The following is an 18,591-nucleotide window of genomic DNA, read 5'->3' as shown; positions in this document are numbered from 1 at the left end:
CCTGCAGCTTCACAGACACACAGCCTCTTGTGAGCGGCAGCAGTGGGACTCTGGTACAGGGGCTCTTCTGGGGCCTGTAGGCCTCTCTCTTGTCTGAGAAATGGCTGCTTCTCTTCACACATCAACCAGGCTAATGGGTCAGCAGGAAGAAACAGTCAGGACTTGATCTGTCTGAACAAACAGAGCGATAGGAAAACCCAACATCATTTGTTCTTGATATCCTGCCAAAATCAGAATGTCTTGGGTTATTGTTGGTCAGTCACTAAATCTTTAAGCACAAAAACCTCAAACGCTTTTAGACTACAGTCTGCAGACATCAAATACACTTGAATTGGGAATTACACAGTAAAATGCAGGAGAGGTATAAGTTGAAGGGGGAAGAAACAGTATTTCTGTGTATTTTGCGCAGATGAATGTGAAGAGATAGGGGAATGACAGACAAAAAGTAAAAGAATTCAGGACGACACACAACCAGTTACACAGTTTGTTCATTGCTGGCTTGCTGTTTACTGGGACCAACAGTAACAGGAAGCCAACAGCAGGTATAAGTCATCGTAAATGTATTCTGTTCAGTGTTGAAAGAGTGAGCAAACACTCTGTACAGGACATGTTCCTGCAGTTTCACATCAAGAAGAACAGATGTTTGGAAAGCTGTGTCAATTCTACTTGTCACAGAAATGGTAAAAACGACACACGTTTAAGATCAAGTTCTCTTTATTTGCCATATTAGGAAAAGATGAATTCCTCTTGCATTATGAATTCATCTTTTCACATACAGGACCCCAGCTTGCTCTCCATGAGACACAGACACACAGACAGAGAGAAGCTTGGGGTCACAGTACAGCCTGTTTTCCTCAGAGCAGTTCAGACATGTCAGGGTCAGGTGCTCAAGGTTAGTTTAAGAGGGGTATTTACTGGGGCTGCAGGGCTCCTCATACTGGCCAGGGGTAATAACTTTGGGGTCTTTCTCTTCAGCCCAGCTGGTGTTCTCACATGGTCCTGGTCATTAAGAGAGCCAGTGGTGTGTTTCACTAAGAATGACACTGGAGTGTCAATATTATTTCACTAGTCCCACCAGAGTGAGTGTGAGAGAGGTTTAAAAAGAAAGGGGAGCAGAAACCTGTTTAAAAACACAATGGAAGAGATTCTATTAAAAAATAAACAAGGAAACGGAATACTGGAAGTAACAAATGAGGTTTAATTCTATGAAATGCATGAAGACTTCAAAGGTGAAATGTTGCATATTTTGCTGTCTTACATTACTTTGCAGTATAGAATTAGCTTCTTCTTTTTCTTTTGCAACCTGCAACAGCTTATACAGCTCTCCCACTCTACACAAATAAGTAGAAGATTATGTTTTAAATATTTGACATATTTCCCACACCATAAACCTATTCACTTTCCTTAAAGGACATTTTTCTCATCATAAATAATAGGTTGCATCTTGTTTTACATTCAGGTTTTTCTGAAATATTCTGTGTTTGGGATAGCAGATGTTTTAATGTATACAAATTAGGTACAATTACCATTTTTTGTAAGATACTATATATCATTTATTTATATTCTACACATGTGTACGATGGATGAGGTTGTCTGAGATGTCTTGATGAATGCATGAGCCATACACTGTGTGTGAGAATTGCCAACATTTTCACTCATCTGACTGAACAAGTAACAGTTTTCAGTATCAATGATTGGTCTTTAAATTTGAAATATTCCTCAATGTTGTTAACAGCAGACTGTTAATTTCTCATCTCTCAATGGCTCAAGCACCAGACTCCAGGGTGTCCTGTGATGTGTCTGTGTGTCTTATTGCCTTGTGCTGCTCAGTCTTATTGAGTGAGACTCCAGTCTTACAGCCACTGCTGCTCACACTCACTGACACTCTGATCCACACTGCAGTGGAGACTGGGGATCCTGAAATGAACTGACTGCAGACTGTAGGATAAACTCTGGTGTAATAACAGGTAAGAAGCAATAAAGGTCTTTAATACAATAAAGATCTACTCTCTCTTTCTGTAGATGCTGTGAAGCGAGCTCCTATCCCTAAATCACGTATGTACACTGTGTGAAACTCTGCTATCTGACAGCACTGACATCTTATTACCAGAGTGTGACTGTGATTCACAGTGTCTGTGTCTCTGTGTTCCAGTGTGTGACTGTGATTAACAGTGTCTGTATCTCTGTGGTCCAGTGTGTCACTGTGATTAACAGTGTCTGTATCTCTGTGTTCCAGTGTGTGACTGTGATTAACAGTGTCTGTATCTCTGTGGTCCAGTGTGTCACTGTGATTAACAGTGTCTGTATCTCTGTGTTCCAGTGTGTGACTGTGATTAACAGTGTCTGTATCTCTGTGTTCCAGTGTGCGTCTGTGATTAACAGTGTCTGTGTCTCTGTGTTCCACTGTGTGACTGTGATTAACAGTGTCTGTATCTCTGTGTTTCAGAATGGCAGTGGATCTGCAGTGCTGCAGGTAGGTCTGTCTCCTCTTGATGACAAAGGGGCTGTTTTAAGCCCTCGTGTCAGAGGTTATTGAATACACTCTCAGATGATCTCTTTAGTGTTAATTAGTTGTTCCTGTTAGGTAAATAGAAGATGTATTTCAGTGTCACGTCTGTAATGTAGTACATGAAATCCTATTGGGATCCTTAAGAGATCTTCACCTAGTGGCCAGCAGAAAGTTCTTCCAGAGGGGCTGAAGGTGTTCCAAAACTCGTTCTACCCAAAGGCCATGTCCTGTGAGCTCTGCTCACTCCTTTGTCAGTGTCACTCCTTCGTGAGGGTTTTGCAGAGCCTGTGACCCTGGATTTTGAGAATAAATGTGAAATATCAGTGTAAGATAGGGCTGCTTGGGCAATAGGATCCTATGCCGGACTCAAGACAAGAGAATGACACTAAGCAGATATGCTAGGCAAAAACGAAAACCAGGAGGCAGGTGAGTAGGTCGGCACACAGAGAGACAAGCAGGAAGCAACAATCCAAAAAACACTAGGCAAAATCGAATCCAGGAAGCAGGCGAGAAGATCAGAACACGGAAGCACAAACGAGGAAGCAGCAATCCAAATCACAAGACGAAACCGAAAACGAGAGGCAGACTAGGAGATCGAAAACTGGAGAGAAGCAAAAGGTAACCGCGCACTAGGGAGCTCGAAGAGAATCCGCAATAGTGAGCGGGGAAGTGAGGAAAAAGGAGAACTAAAATAGAGACGGGAGAGAAAGGTGATTGGCGTTACTTGCGGCGTGAGCTTGTTTTACAGGGTGTGCGCGTGGGAATGCGAGAAGGAAGAGCGGCCCGAGTGGAATCAGCGTAACAATCAGGAGGAATCAGGAGCAGAGCCAGTAACAGTCAGCTGTCCAAATCCTAGGGTACATGACCGTGCAGTGTATAAATGGATTTTGAGAATAAATGTGAAATATCAGGAGGAATCAGGAGCAGAGCCAGTAACAGTCAGCTGTCCAAATCCTAGGGTACATGACTGTTGTACATGAAAAAAATGACAGCAACATCTTCACCTTTTGTAGTACAGATAATATAAAAAATACAGTCTCTGCTCATTTCTCAGCTGCTGTAATCTTTCTGTTAGTGTCGGTCATTGTCCTCTGTCTCTCTCTTACTCTGGGCTCTCCTGCAGCTTGTTGTCCTCTGTCTCTCTCTCTCTTACTCTGGACTCTCCTGCAGCTTGTTGTCCTCTGTCTCTCTCTCTCTTACTCTGGGCTCTCCTGCAGCTTGTTGTCCTCTGTCTCTCTCTCTCTCTTACTCTGGGCTCTACTGCAGCTTGTTGTCCTCTGTCTCTCTCTCTCTTACTCTGGGTTTTAAAACAATATCTTCCCATTCCATGTTTAAAAACCAGTTTCCTACATAAACTAGATTTGAATCCCTGTAAACGCATCCTTGTACTGTACCTGGGAACAATTTTTGCTGCCTGTACCTGTTTAACTACCGTATGTCTCCTAACAGCAGTGCCCTTTTTCAGATTACTGTACGTCTTGTAAGACTGGGCCAAAACACAGAACACACAACAAACCCCATTTTTCTCTGTTTTTATATATCCTGATTTACAGGAGGATGTATCAAGTAAGAAAAGTTTATTTTCATCTGGGCATGAATGTTTTTCCCCATATGCTCCCCAGTCTCAGTGTGTGTTTCAGTCTATACAGCCCCTGCAGTGTATAAAAGGGAAGTGAAGGCAGGTCTGGTCAGGCTTGTCTGAAGGCACAAGAGAAGCATTATCTCTCTTATAGGGCTTTAAAGCTGTTGCTAAATCCTTGGAAGTAGGGTGAGGTTTTTTATTGCAATATAAGGATTATTTTTGTGTTTTTCTCCATGGTAAGGATTTTTTTCTTTTTGTACAGTTTGTGGCCTTATTCATCTTGTTTGGTGTTTCTTCCCTCTTTTGCATTGCTTTTCCAGGGAAACTGTAGCTACACTTTGTCTTTTTCCCACTGTGCTGCGCTAGGAAATCAGACCCTTCCCACTGCGCTCCCTGAGGCTGTGATTGATCTGGAGAATAAACCTGAGAGCTGTGAGCTCTATTGAGACAGGCTGCAGTGATGTGGATTCAGTAAGAGACTCAGTGGAGTGTTTGTCTCAGAATAGATCAGTCATTTCAACATCAGCTCATTAATCACTACTGTCAGTAGAGATTGGGGTTTTTACCTCAGATTTGGGTGTTTCTTTACAGGGCAGGGAGAGTAAATTTAGCTTCTGTGTTTCCATATCAGACAGGTCTTTATCTCCTTAGTGTGACACAGTGACTGTGTGTCTAAGAATCTATGTGTGAAAAAAACTACTATAACAGTTGGGGATATGTAATTTGAATTGAGGGACTATTCCTAGGCCAAGAGTAATATAATAAATAATGTATTTCCTGCCAAAATAAGAAGTTCAGTTACTCATGCCAGCACTGTGAAAGGAAGAAGAAGTAGAGTATTGAGCTGAGAATTGCCCTCCTCTCAGGACAGGGGGTAATTAATTGTGTTTACTGACAGTGTTTCAGTGACATGAAGTCAGTCAGTGTCTCTGTGGCCTGTTTTCCTCAGAGCAGCTCAGACATGTCAGGGTCAGGTGCTCATGGTTAGTTTAAGAGGGGTATTTACTGGGGCTGTAGGGCTCCTCTTACTGGCCAGGGGTAATAACTTTGGGGTCTTTCTCGTCAGCCCAGCTGGTGTTCTCACATGGTCCTGGTCATTAAGAGACCCAGTGGTGTGTTTCACTAAGAATGACACTGGAGTGTCAATATTATTTACTAGTCCCACCAGAGTGAGTGTGTATTGGGGTGTTTGCCTGCGATATTGGGGACCTCGTTTTAAACAGGAGTGATCTAGAGGGTGTCTGTGTTTCCAGACTGATAGACTCTCCTGTGGAGTAAGTCAGTGTTTGACACTGTGTCCTGTTCTACACAGAACAAGTGTGAAATATCAGTTTAAGATGTTGTCATGATGGCTTCAGAGTTGCAGTGTCCAGAAGAGGGCGACCTCTCTCATAACTGAAATAAAGGCACTCTGAGCCCAGAAATGAATTCAGGTATTAATAATAATTGCTTACACTTATATAGCGCTTTACAGGTAATGGGGACTCCCCTCCACCACCACCAGTGTGTAGCCCCACCTGGATGATGCGACTGCAGCCATAGTGTACCAGAACACTCCCCACACACCAGCTCTCAGTGGGGAGGAGAGCAGAGTGATGAAGCCAGTTCAGAGAGGGGGGTTATTAGGAGGCCATGATGGGTAAAAGCCAGGGGGAAATTTGGCCAGGTCACCAGGGTTAAACCCCTACTCTTTTCAAGAAACACCCTCGGATTTTTAATGACCACACAGGACCTGGGGTTTAAGTCTCATCCACAGGACAGCACCTGTTTACAGTATCATGTCCCCATCGCTATACTGGGGAATTAGGACCCACTTAGACTGCAGGATGAGCACCCCCTGTTGGCCCCACTCACACCTCTTCCAGCAGCTGCCTTAGTTTTTTCCAGGAGGTCTCCCATCCAGGTACTGACCAGGCTCACACCTGCTGAGCTGCAGTGGGCTGCCAGTTGTGAGTTGCAGGGTGATATGGCTGCTGGTGTTTTTATAAATTCATGTAGGTGACTGTGTCAGCCTTTCTAGGCTCCAGGAGTAAAAAAATAAGAGCTGATAAGAATATATTTGATCGTCAGTAGATTGACGATCTGGCAGACAGGCAAATGGGAGTATTTACTCAGTATTAAGTATTAATAGTTTACACTGAAGTATTAAGTATGAGGAGAGTATTAAGTCAGTATTCATTAGTCAGCGAATAAAGCTTCTTGAATCGATTAAAACCCCCATTCGTTCTTGGCATGTATAAGCCCCGCCCCCGTCTGTCGGTGGTCAGAGCTCACTGATTGACAGCTGGTGTCTCCTATCAGAGAGGCGGACAGTGAGCGCGAGCAGTCTGAAGTCAGTATGAGCGCCTCTGTTTCTCTTGTCTTTCTCTCCGGGTTTCTGGATGTGTTATTTCTGCTTTAAATTGAACACTTTGGATATTTCTTTACATTTTCAAAGTAAGTGGGAAGGCTTTCTTATATTTCAGCAAGGGTTTGCTTTTTCCATTATATTTTTTTTCTGTAACAAACAAGCACTATACAGTCTTTGAATTCAGCACTTTTTTATTCTGCGTCGTCAGGAAAATGGTCTCAGAGAAGATGAACGAGCTGCTGAACTGGGATTTGAAATAAACCGGTTTAACAGACAGACTGTCCAGTTTCTTACAGTATACAGGTCGTTGTGGTGGGTTGTGAAGTGTTTGAAAGCGAGTGGTCGGGCTGTAGTTTCTCCTGCAGTCCAGTCGGTCCTGTGTTTATAAATAATGTCATTTAAAAAAATAAAGTTTCAGCGCTGTGAAAACAAGTGTTTAATGTTTGTATTTAGAGGATATTGGGATCACTCCCATGTGTAACACTAGTGAAACAGTGAAGAAGATGTTGTTTCTCTGGAAGGGAAGAGCAGTCATTAGTAATTGACTGGTGTTTCTCTCTTGGTGTGTTTGGGGACAAAGACATTTCACAGTCTGATGGAGTTGAGTTCTACTGTGATCGGCAGGAGCCTGTTGTGATGTTTGTGTTTTATTCCCCAGCTGCTGTGACTCTGGACCATGATACAGCTCACTGTGAGCTCAGCCTGTCTAAGGATGGGAAGAGAGTGAGATGGGGACAGAGGAAGAGTCTCTCTGACAATCCTCACAGATTTGATTCCTGGAATTACTGTGTCGTGAGCAGGGAGGCCTTCACCTCAGGGAGACACTACTGGGAGGTGGAGGTGAATGACTGGTGGACAATAGGAGTGACCAGAGAGTCTGCAGAGAGGAAAGAGGGGATCAGCTTCTCTCCCCAGCAGGGTTACTGGTGTCTGTACTTTGGCTCTTTTGGTTTCTCTGCTCTCACTAACCCTATGACTGATCTCCCCCTCAGTCTACGGCCCAGGAAGCTGGGGGTGTGTGTGGATATTGAGGAGAGGAAGGTCTCCTTTTACACAGTGGAGTCCAGAGCTCATGTCTACACTTTCAGTGACATGGTCTTCCCTCAGGGGGAAAAGATCTATCCTGTCTTCTGGACTCTGGATCAGTATAAAGACCTTGAGCTGCTGCCTGCTGTCAGTGTGGAGATTAAACCCGTCACTGACTCATGAACACAGGCTGACTCTCTCCCAGCTCTCTGTCCACTGCTCACACTGGGAGACGGGTTTACTGACGGGCAGTGAGATGAGGTCAGAAATATAGTAGTAATTGTAGAAATGATAATGTTGTGTCGTGTTTAATTTTTTTAATTTACTATAACACATTTAAACGGGGAAAAATAACATGTACGAGAGAGGGCGAGATAACTCGCTACCAGCCTGCTGTACTCCTGACTTGTAAATATCTCTGGAAACCCTGCTGTGTTTTTTTTCTAATTTTTGAGAAAATAAACTTTTAAAAATGAAATCCCGTGTGAGTCTCTCCTGCGCGCGCCGGTGACCGTGAAGCTGCCAGAACGGGGAGGGACCCGCTGACGTCACCACAGCCAGGAGGAATAGGGACTGTGACGCAGACAGGAAGTGGCTCAGGGTGGTTATGGGAGTTGTAGTTTTTCACCAGCGCTGTGTCTGTGAGCAGCTCCAGACCCTGACAATCTAGTACACGGCTCCCCTTAGAGTTACGTTTAATGTTTAAATAAAATCAGTTTTATTTGATCTGTGTCTCAGGGGAAAGTGTGGTGTGGACGCGCTGTGCCCGTTATTTCTTTTTTCTTGCTCTTTTCTTTATTTGAGTTCCCAATAAATCGAGATAATCGCCCGGTGAAAGCTCTGTTTTCCTTCATATTGTAACGCATACGGCCATCAGGGTGTGTAAGAGCCGGCTTACCAGAGCGGTGACGTCGCCGCCCTTCCCTGTGATAGCAGGACTACAGCTACTGGGCTGTAAAGAGATCTCTCTTTGGCTCACCGGGCTGGGTCTCTGTTGAGTGATGTGGGAGTCCTGGGTTCGAGTCTCTGACGTTGTGGGGCCGACCTGTTGTGGCAAGGGCGCCTGCCTGAACCCCGAAGCGTTGCAATATGAAAGCCAAAAATCCAAGCCCCTCTCTATCGCCGTCCAGGAGGTGGTGAAGGGTCGCCTGCTACTCGTGCGAGTAGTTCTCGGGAAGAAATCCTTTGTTTTTATTAACGTTTATGCACCCACCGACGGCGAGGAGAGGGTCACCCTCTTCAGGGAGCTTGAGACTGCACTGGCGACCTGCCAGCCTGAAGAGCTGGTCTTCCTGGGGGGGGATTTCAACTGCACAGAGAGCAGCACACTGGACAGGAATCACGCAGAGCCACATGGCCCGTCGGCCAGGGAGCTGCGCAGGATCCTCGTCAAGTCTGACCTCACTGACATCTGGAGGAGATGTCATGGGGACACGAGGCAGTACACCTGGGCCCAGGTCAGGGGGAATACCCTCTCTCTGGCCAGGCTAGACCGATTCTACTGCCGTAAACATCATTACAGCATCGTCAAGCAGTGTAAAGATCTCGGCGTACGCTGATGACATCATGGTTGTGGTTGGAGGAGAACAGGATGTCAGGGCGCTACAGACAACTTTGAGTGTTTTGGAAATGTCATGTGCAGGATCATAAATAATGAAAGAGTTTTATTCCAATTACGATTTTTATTTATTTTATTTATTTTTTCCTCTTAATTCTTAAAATGGAGTTTTTAGACCCTTGATTAATACTTTTGTTTTTTATCTGTCAAATAAAGTTTGATTGAACTTTCTCTCTCTCCTCTTTCTCCTCTCTATCTTCTCTCCCCTCTCTCTCCTCTCTCCCCTCCCTATCTTCTCGCCCTTCTCTATTTCCTCTCTCCTCTCTCTCCACTCTCCCCTCTCTATCTTCTCGCCCCTCTCATCTTCTCACCCCTCTCAATCGTCTCTCCCCTCTCAATCGTCTCTCCCCTCTCTCTCCTCTCAACTCTCTCTCTCCTCTCTCTCCTTTCTCTCCTCTCTCCCCTCCCTATCTTCTCACCCCTCTCTCTCCTCTCACCGGCTCTCTATCTTCTCGCCCCTCTCTCTCCTCTCCCCTCTCTCTCCTCTCGCCCCTCTGTATCTTCTCGTCCCTCTCTCTCCTCTCTCCATCTCTATCTTCTCTCCCCTCACTATCTTCTCGCCCCTCTCATCTTCTAACCCCTCTCAATCTTCTCTCCATCTCTATCTTCTCGCCCCTCTCTATCTTTTCGCCAATCTCTCTCCTCTCGCCTCTAGCCCCTCTCTATCTTCTCGCCCCTCTCTTTCCTCTCTCCCCTCTCTCTCCTCTCTATCTTCTCACCCCTCTCTCTCCTCTCTCCGCTCTCTATCTTCTCTCCCCTCTCTCCTCTCGCCCCTCTCTATCTTCTCTCCCTCTCTCTCCTCTCAACCCTCTCTCTCCTCTCTCCCCTCTCTCTCCTCTCGCCCCTCTCTATCTTCTCGCTCCTCTCTATCTTCTCGCTCCTCTCTCTCCTCTCTTCCCTCTCTATCTTCTCGCCCCTCTCTCTCCTCTCACCAGCTCTCTATCTTCTCGCCCCTCTTTCTCCTCTCCCCTCTCTCTCCTCTCGCCCCTCTCTATCTTCTCTCCCTCTCTCTCCTCTCAACCCTCTCTCTCCTCTCTCCCCTCTCTCTCCTCTCGCCCCTCTCTATCTTCTCGCTCCTCTCTATCTTCTCGCTCCTCTCTCTCCTCTCTTCCCTCTCTATCTTCTCGCCCCTCTCTCTCCTCTCTTCCCTCTCTATCTTCTCACCCCTCTCTCTCCTCTCACCAGCTCTCTATCTTCTCGCCCCTCTTTCTCCTCTCCTCCCTCTCTCTCCTCTCGCCCCTCTCTATCTTCTCTCCCCTCTCTATCTACTCGCCCCTCTCATATTTTCACCCCTCTCAATCTTCTCTCCACTCTCTCTCCTCTCTACACTCTCTCTCCTCTCTACCCTCTCTCTCCTCCCGCCCCTCTCTATCTTCTCTTCCCTCTCTATCTACTCGCCCCTCTCATCTTTTCACCCCTCTCAATCTTCTCTCCACTCTCTCTCCTCTCTACACTCTCTCTCCTCTCTACCCTCTCTCTCCTCCCGCCCCTCTCTATCTTCTCGCCCCTCTCTATCTTCTCGCCCCTCTCTTCTTCTCGTCCCTCATCCCTCTCTCTCCTCTCTCCTCTCTCTCTCCTCTCGCCCCTCTCTCTTCTCACCCCTATCTCTCCTCTCTCCGCTCAATATCTTCTCTCCCCTCTCTCCTCTGGCCCTTCTCTCTCCTCTCGCCCCTTTCTATCTTCTCTCCCCTCTCTCTCCTCTCAACCCTTTCTCTCCTCTCGCCCCTCTCTATCTCCTTGCCCTTCTCTATCTTCTCTCCCCTCTCTCTCCTCTCTCCCCTCTTTATCTTCTCGCCCTTCTCTATCGTCTCGCCCCTCTCATCTTCTCACCCCTCTCAATCGTCTCTCCCCTCTCTTTCCTCTCAACTCTCTCCCTCCTCTCTCCCCTCTCTCTCCTCTCGCCCCTCTCATCTTCTCACCCCTCTCAATCTTCTCTCCACTCTCTCTGCTCTCTACACTCTCTCTCCTCTCTACCGTCTCTCTCCTCTCGCCACTCTCTCTCCTCTCTCCGCTCAATATCTTCTCTCCCCTCTCTCCTCTCGCCCTTCTCTCTCCTCCCGCCCCTCTCTCTCCTCTCGCCCCTCTCTATCTTCTCGCCACTCTCTCTCCTCTCTCCCCTCTCTATCTTCTCTCCCCTCTCACCTCTCACCCCTCACTCTCCTCTCGCCCCTCTTTATCTTCTCTCCCCTCTCTCTCCTCTCGCCCCTCTTTATCTTCTCTCCCCTCTCTCTCCTCTCTCCCCTCTCTTTCTTCTCACCCCTCTCTCTCCTCTTTCTCCTCTCTATCTTCTCTCCCTCTCTCCCCTCTCTCTCCTCTCTACCGTCTCTCTCCTCTCGCCACTCTCTCTCCTCTCTCCGCTCAATATCTTCTCTCCCCTCTCTATCATCTCGCCCTTCTCTATCTTCTCGCTCCTCTCTTTCCACTCACCCCTCCCTATCTTCTCGCCCCTCTCTATCTTCTCTCCCCTCTCTCTCCTCTCACCCCTCTCTATCTTCTTGCCCCTCTCTCTCCTCTCTCCCCTCTCTCTCCTCTCGCCCCTCTCTATCTTCACGCCCCTCTCTCTCCTCTCTCCCCTCTCTATCTTCTCTCCCCACTCTAACTCGCCCCTCTCTCTCCTCTCGCCCCTCTTTATCTTCTCTCCCCTCTCTCCTCACTCCCCTCTCTATCTTCTCGCCCCTCTCTCTCCTCTCTCCTCTCGACCCTCTCTATCTTCTCGCCCCTCTCTATCTTCTCGTCCCTCATCCCTCTCTCCTCTCTATCTTCTATCTCTCTCTTCTCTCTCTTCTCTCGCCCCTCTCTCTCCTCTCTCCGCTCTCTATCTTCTCTCCCATCTCTCCTCTTGCCCTTCTCTCCCCTCTCGCCCCTCTCTATCTTCTCGCCCCTCTCATCTTCTCACCCCTCTCAATCGTCTCTCCCCTCTCTCTCCTCTCAACTCTCTCTCCCCTCTCTCCTCTCTCCCCTCTCTATCTTCTCGCCCCTCTCTCTCCTCTCTCCCCTCTCTCTCCTCTTTCTCCTCTCTATCTTCTCGCCCCTCTCTCTCCTCTCTCCCCTCTCTCTCCTCTCTCCCCTCTCTATCTTCTCGCCCCTCTCTATCTTCTCGCCCCTCTCATCTTCTCATCCCTCTCAATCTTCTCTCCCCTCTCTATCTTCTCGCCCCTCTCTCTCCTCTCTTCCCTCTCTATCTTCTCACCCCTCTCTCTCCTCTCACCAGCTCTCTATCTTCTCGCCCCTCTCTCTCCTCTCCCCTCTCTTTCCTCTCGCCCCTCTCTATCTTCTCGCCCCTCTCTCTCCTCTCTCCATCTCTATCTTCTCTCTCCTCTCTATCTACTCGCCCCTCTCATCTTCTCACTCTTCTCAATCTTCTCTCCACTCTCTCTCCTCTCTCCCCTCTCTCTCCACTCTACCGTCTCTCTCCTCTCGCCCCTCTCTATCTTCTCGCCCTATTCTATCTTCTCGCCCCTCTCTATCTTCTCGTCCCTCATCCCTCTCTCCTCTCTCCTCTCTATCTTCTATCTCTCTCTCCTCTCGCCCCTCTCTCTCCTCTCTCCGCTCTCTATCTTCTCTCCCCTCTCTCCTCTTGCCCTTCTCTCCCCTCTCGCCCCTCTCTATCTTCTCTCCACTCTCTCTCCTCTCTCCCCTCTCTCTCCTCTCGCCCTTCTCTATCTTATTGCCCTTCTCAATCTTCTCACCCCTCTCTCTCCTCTTTCTCTTCTCTATCTTCTCTCCCCTCTCTCCCCTCTCTCTCCTCTCTCCCTCTCTATCTTCTCGCCCCTCTCATCTTCTCACCCCTCTCAATCGTCTCTCCCCTCTCTCTCCTCTCAACTCTCTCTCCCCTCTCTCCTCTCTCCCCTCTCTATCTTCTCGCCCCTCTCTCTCCTCTCTCCCCTCTCTCTCCTCTTTCTCCTCTCTATTTCCTCGCCCCTCTCTCTCCTCTTTCTCCTCTCTATCTTCTCTCCCTCTCTCTCCTCTCAACCCTCTCTCTCCTCTCTCCCCTCTCTCTCCTCTCGCCCCTCTCTATCTTCTTACCCTTCTCTATCTTCTCACCCCTCTCTCTCTTCTTTCTCCTCTCTATCTTCTCTCCCTCTCTCTCCTCTCAACCCTCTCTCTCCTCTCTCCCCTCTCTCCCTCTCGCCCCTCACTATCTTCTCGTCCCTCTCTCTCCTCTCTTCCCTCTCTATCTTCTCACCCCTCTCTCTCCTCTCACCAGCTCTCTATCTTCTCGCCCCTCTCTCTCCTCTCCCCTCTCTCTCCTCTCGCCCCTCTCTATCTTCTCGCCCCTCTCTCTCCTCTCTTCCCTCTCTATCTTCTCACCCCTCTCTCTCCTCTCACCAGCTCTCTATCTTCTCGCCCCTCTCTCTCCTCTCCCCTCTCTCTCCTCTCGCCCCTCTCTATCTTCTCGCCCCTCTCTCTCCTCTCTCCATTTCTATCTTCTCTCCCCTCTCTATTGTCTCTCCCCTCTCATCTTCTCACCCCTCTCAATCTTCTCTCCATCTCTTTCTTCTCGCCCCTCTCTATCTTCTCTGCATCTCTATCTTCTCGCCCCTCTCTATCTTTTCGCCCCTCTCTCTCTTCTCGCCCGTCTCTCTCCTCTCTCCCCTCTCTATCTTCTCGCCCCTCTCTCTCTTCTCGCCCCTCTCTCTCTTCTCGCCCCTCTCTATCTTCTCGCCCCTCTCTCTCCTCTCTCCCCTCTCTCTCCTCTCTCCCCTCTCTATCTTCTTGCCCCTCTCTCTCCTCTCTCCCCTCTCTCTCTTCTCTCCCCTCTCTATCTTCTCGCCCCTCTCTCTCCTCTCTCCCCTCTCTATCTTCTCGCCCCTCTCTCTCTTCTCGCCCCTCTCTCTCTTCTCGCCCCTCTCTATCTTCTCGCCCCTCTCTCTCCTCTCTCCCCTCTCTCTCCTCTCTCCCCTCTCTATCCTCTTGCCCCTCTCTCTCTTCTCTCCCCTCTCTATCTTTTCGCCCCTCTCTATCTTCTCGCCCCTCTCTATCTTTTCGCCCCTCTCTCTCTTCTCGCCCCTCTCTCTCTTCTCGCCCCTCTCAATCTTCTCTCCCCTCTCTATCTTCTTGCCCCTCTATCTCCTCTCTTCCCTCTCTATCTTCTCACCCCTCTCTCTCCTCTCCCCTCTCTCTCCTCTCGCCCCTCTCTATCTTCTCACCCCTCTCTCTCCTCTCTCCATCTCTATCTTCTCTCTCCTCTCTATCTACTCGCCCCTCTCATCTTCTCACCCCTCTCAATCTTCTCTCCACTCTCTCTCCTCTCTCCACTCTCTCTCCTCTCTACCGTCTCTCTCCTCTCGCCCCTCTCTATCTTCTCGTTCCTCATCCCTCTCTCCTCTCTCCTCTCTCTCTCCTCTCGCCCCTCTCTCTTCTCACCCCTCTCTCTCCTCTCTCCCCTCTCTCTCCTCTCGCCCTTCTCTATCTTCTTGCCCTTCTCTATCTACTCACCCCTCTCTCTCCTCTTTCTCCTCTCTATCTTCTGTCCCCTCTCTCCCCAATCTCTCCTCTCTCCCCTCTATATCTTCTCGCCCCTCTCATCTTCTCACCCCTCTCAATCATCTCTCCCCTCTCTCTCCTCTCAATTCTCTCTCTCCTCTCTCCCCTCTCTCTCCTCTCGCCCCTCTCTATCTTCTCGCCCTTCTCTATCTCCTCGCCCCTCTCTCTCCTCTCCCCCCTCTCTCTCTTCTCTCTCCATCTCTATCTTCTCTCCCCTCTCTATCTACTCGCCCCTCTCATCTTCTCACCCCTCTCAATCTTCTCTCCACTCTCTCTCCTCTCTCCCCTCTCTCTCCTCTCTACCGTCTCTCTCCTCTCGCCCCTCTCTATCTTCTGGTCCCTCTCTCTCCTCTCTCCTCTCTCCTCTCTCCCCTCTCTATCTTCTCGCCCCTCTCATCTTCTCACCCCTCTCAATCGTCTCTCCCCTCTCTCTCCTCTCAACTCTCTCTCTCCTCTCTCCCCTCTCTCTGCTCTCGCCCCTCTCTATCTTCTCGCCCTTCTCTATCTTCTCGCCCCTCTCTCTCCTCTCCCCTCTCTCTCCTCTCGCCCCTCTCTCTCCTCTCTCCATCTCTATCTTCTCTCCCCTCTCTATCTATTCGCCCCTCTCATCTTCTCACCCCTCTCAATCTTCTCTGCACTCTCTCTCCTCTCTATCTTCTCTCCCCTCTCATCTTCTCACCCCTCTCAATCGTCTCTCCCCTCTCTCTCCTCTAAACTCTCTCTCCCCTCTCTCTCCTCTCGCCCCTCTCTATCTTCTCACCCCTCTCTCTCCTCTTTCTCCTCTCTATCTTCTCTCCCCTCTCATCTTCTCACCCCTCTCAATCGTCTCTCCCCTCTCTCTCCTCTCAACTCTCTCTCCCCTCTCTCCTCTCTCCCCTCTCTATCTTCTCGCCCCTCTCTCTCCTCTCTCCCCTCTCTCTCCTCTTTCTCCTCTCTATTTCCTCGCCCCTCTCTCTCCTCTTTCTCCTCTCTATCTTCTCTCCCCTCTCATCTTCTCACCCCTCTCAATCGTCTCTCCCCTCTCTCTCCTCTCAACTCTCTCTCCCCTCTCTCCTCTCGCCCCTCTCTATCTTCTCACCCCTCTCTCTCCTCTTTCTCCTCTCTATCTTCTCTCCCCTCTCAACTCTCTCTCCCCTCTCTCCTCTCTCTCTCTTCTCTCTCCATCTCTATCTTCTCTCCCCTCTCTTTCTACTCGCCCCTCTCATCTTCTCACCCCTCTCAATCTTCTCTCCACTCTCTCTCCTCTCTCCCCTCTCTCTCCTCTCTACCGTCTCTCTCCTCTCGCCCCTCTCTATCTTCTCGCCCTTCTCTATCTTCTGGTCCCTCTCTCTCCTCTCTCCTCTCTCCTCTCTCCCCTCTCTATCTTCTCGCCCCTCTCTATCTTCTCGTCCCTCATCCCTCTCTCCTCTCTCCTCTCTCCTCTCGCCCCTCTCTCTTCCACACCTCTCTCTCCTCTCTCCGCTCTCCTCTCGCCCCTCTCTCTTCCACACCTCTCTCTCCTCTCTCCTCTCTCCTCTCGCCCTTCTCTCTCCTCTCGACCCTCTCTATCTTCTCTCCCCTCTCTCTCCTCTCTCTCCTCTCTATCTTCTCACCCCTCTCTCTCTTCTCGCCCCTCTCTCTCCTCTCTCCGCTCTCTATCTTCTCTCCCCTCTCTCCTCTCGCCCCTTTCTCTCCTCTCGCCCCTCTCTATCTTCTCTCCTCTCTCTCTCCACTCAACCCTCTCTCTCCTCTCTCCCCTCTCTCTCCTCTCGCCCCTCTCTATCTTTTTGCCCTTCTCTATCTTCTCACCCCTCTCTCTCATCTTTCTCCTCTCTATCTTCTCTCCCCTCTCTTCCCTCTCTCTCCTCTCTCCCCTCTCTATCTTCTCGCCCTTCTCTATCTTCTCGCTCCTCTTTCTCCTCTCTCCCTCTCTATCTTCTCGCCCCTCTCATCTTCTCACCCCTCTCAATCGTCTCTCCCCTCTCTCTCCTCTCAACTCTCTCTCTCCTCTCTCCCCTCTCTCTCCTCTCTCCCCTCTCTATCTTCTCGCCCCTCTTTCTCCTCTCTCCATCTCTATCTTCTCTCCCCTCTCTATCTACTCGCCCCTGTCATCTTCTCACCCTCTCAATCTTCTCTCCACTCTCTCTCCTCTCAACCCTCTCTCTCCTCTCTCCCTCTCTCTCTCCTCTCGCCCCTCTCTATCTTCTCGCTCCTCTCTATCTTCTCGCTCCTCTCTCTCCTCTCTTCCCTCTCTATCTTCTCGCCCCTCTCTCTCCTCTCTTCCCTCTCTATCTTATCACCCCTCTCTCTCCTCTCACCAGCTCTCTATCTTCTCGCCCCTCTTTCTCCTCTCCCCTCTCTCTCCTCTCGCCCCTCTCTCTCCTCTCGCCCCTCTCTATCTTCTCACCCCTCTCTCTCCTCTTTCTCCTCTCTATCTTCTCTCCCCTCTCATCTTCTCACCCCTCTCAATCGTCTCTCCCCTCTCTCTCCTCTCAACTCTCTCTCCCCTCTCTCCTCTCTCCCCTCTCTATCTTCTCCCCTCTCTCTCTCTCTCCCCTCTCTCTCTCTCTTTCTCCTCTCTATTTCCTCGCCCCTCTCTCTCCTCTTTCTCCTCTCTATCTTCTCTCCCCTCTCATCTTCTCACCCCTCTCAATCGTCTCTCCCTCTCTCTCTCTCACTCTCTCTCCCCTCTCTCCTCTCGCCCCTCTCTATCTTCTCACCCCTCTCTCTCCTCTTTCTCCTCTCTATCTTCTCTCCCCTCTCAACTCTCTCTCCCCTCTCTCTCTCTCTCTCTTCTCTCTCCATCTCTATCTTCTCTCCCCTCTCTTTCTACTCGCCCCTCTCATCTTCTCACCCCTCTCAATCTTCTCTCCACTCTCTCTCCTCTCTCCCCTCTCTCTCCTCTCTACCGTCTCTCTCCTCTCGCCCCTCTCTATCTTCTCGCCCTTCTCTATCTTCTGGTCCCTCTCTCTCCTCTCTCTCTCTCTCTCTCCCCTCTCTATCTTCTCGCCCCTCTCTATCTTCTCGTCCCTCATCCCTCTCTCCTCTCTCCTCTCTCCTCTCGCCCCTCTCTCTTCCACACCTCTCTCTCCTCTCTCCGCTCTCCTCTCGCCCCTCTCTCTTCCACACCTCTCTCTCCTCTCTCCTCTCTCCTCTCGCCCTTCTCTCTCCTCTCGACCCTCTCTATCTTCTCTCCCCTCTCTCTCCTCTCTCTCCTCTCTATCTTCTCACCCCTCTCTCTCTTCTCGCCCCTCTCTCTCCTCTCTCCGCTCTCTATCTTCTCTCCCCTCTCTCCTCTCGCCCCTTTCTCTCCTCTCGCCCCTCTCTATCTTCTCTCCTCTCTCTCTCCACTCAACCCTCTCTCTCCTCTCTCCCCTCTCTCTCCTCTCGCCCCTCTCTATCTTTTTGCCCTTCTCTATCTTCTCACCCCTCTCTCTCATCTTTCTCCTCTCTATCTTCTCTCCCCTCTCTTCCCTCTCTCTCCTCTCTCCCCTCTCTATCTTCTCGCCCTTCTCTATCTTCTCGCTCCTCTTTCTCCTCTCTCCCCTCTCTATCTTCTCGCCCCTCTCATCTTCTCACCCCTCTCAATCGTCTCTCCCCCTCTCTCTCCTCTCAACTCTCTCTCTCCTCTCTCCCCTCTCTCTCCTCTCTCCCCTCTCTATCTTCTCGCCCCTCTTTCTCCTCTCTCCATCTCTATCTTCTCTCCCCTCTCTATCTACTCGCCCCTGTCATCTTCTCACCCCTCTCAATCTTCTCTCCACTCTCTCTCCTCTCAACCCTCTCTCTCCTCTCTCCCCTCTCTCTCCTCTCGCCCCTCTCTATCTTCTCGCTCCTCTCTATTCTCGCTCCTCTCTCTCCTCTCTTCCCTCTCTATCTTCTCGCCCCTCTCTCTCCTCTCTTCCCTCTCTATCTTATCACCCCTCTCTCTCCTCTCACCAGCTCTCTATCTTCTCGCCCCTCTTTCTCCTCTCCCCTCTCTCTCCTCTCGCCCCTCTCTATCTTCTCTCCCCTCTCTATCTACCTCGCCTCTCTCATATTTT

The 18,591-nt window shown here is 49.8% G+C and overlaps 2 protein-coding genes across 3 annotated transcripts in view; one reads left to right on the top strand and one right to left on the bottom strand.

The window, feature by feature from the left end:
* Nucleotides 1-7,945, top strand: part of LOC138238043 (E3 ubiquitin-protein ligase TRIM39-like) — a 54,030-nt gene extending 46,085 nt beyond the window's left edge. For both annotated transcript variants that reach the window (XM_069187849.1, XM_069187848.1), the window contains exons 6-8: nt 2,023-2,055; nt 2,447-2,473; nt 7,100-7,945. In XM_069187849.1, the coding sequence (XP_069043950.1) occupies nt 2,023-2,055; nt 2,447-2,473; nt 7,100-7,650 (611 nt within the window). In that variant the 3' untranslated portion in view covers nt 7,651-7,945. The remainder of the gene's footprint in view (nt 1-2,022; nt 2,056-2,446; nt 2,474-7,099) is intronic.
* The window catches only part of LOC138238041 (E3 ubiquitin-protein ligase TRIM39-like), a 373,132-nt gene that overhangs the window by 296,434 nt on the left and 58,107 nt on the right, over nt 1-18,591 (bottom strand). The window lies entirely within an intron of this gene.

Source organism: Lepisosteus oculatus, chromosome 4 (assembly GCF_040954835.1).
Source record: "Lepisosteus oculatus isolate fLepOcu1 chromosome 4, fLepOcu1.hap2, whole genome shotgun sequence".
NCBI classification, from domain to species: domain Eukaryota; kingdom Metazoa; phylum Chordata; class Actinopteri; order Semionotiformes; family Lepisosteidae; genus Lepisosteus; species Lepisosteus oculatus.
Note: the sequence above shows the minus strand (reverse complement) of the source record. Positions and strands in the feature narration are given on the sequence as shown.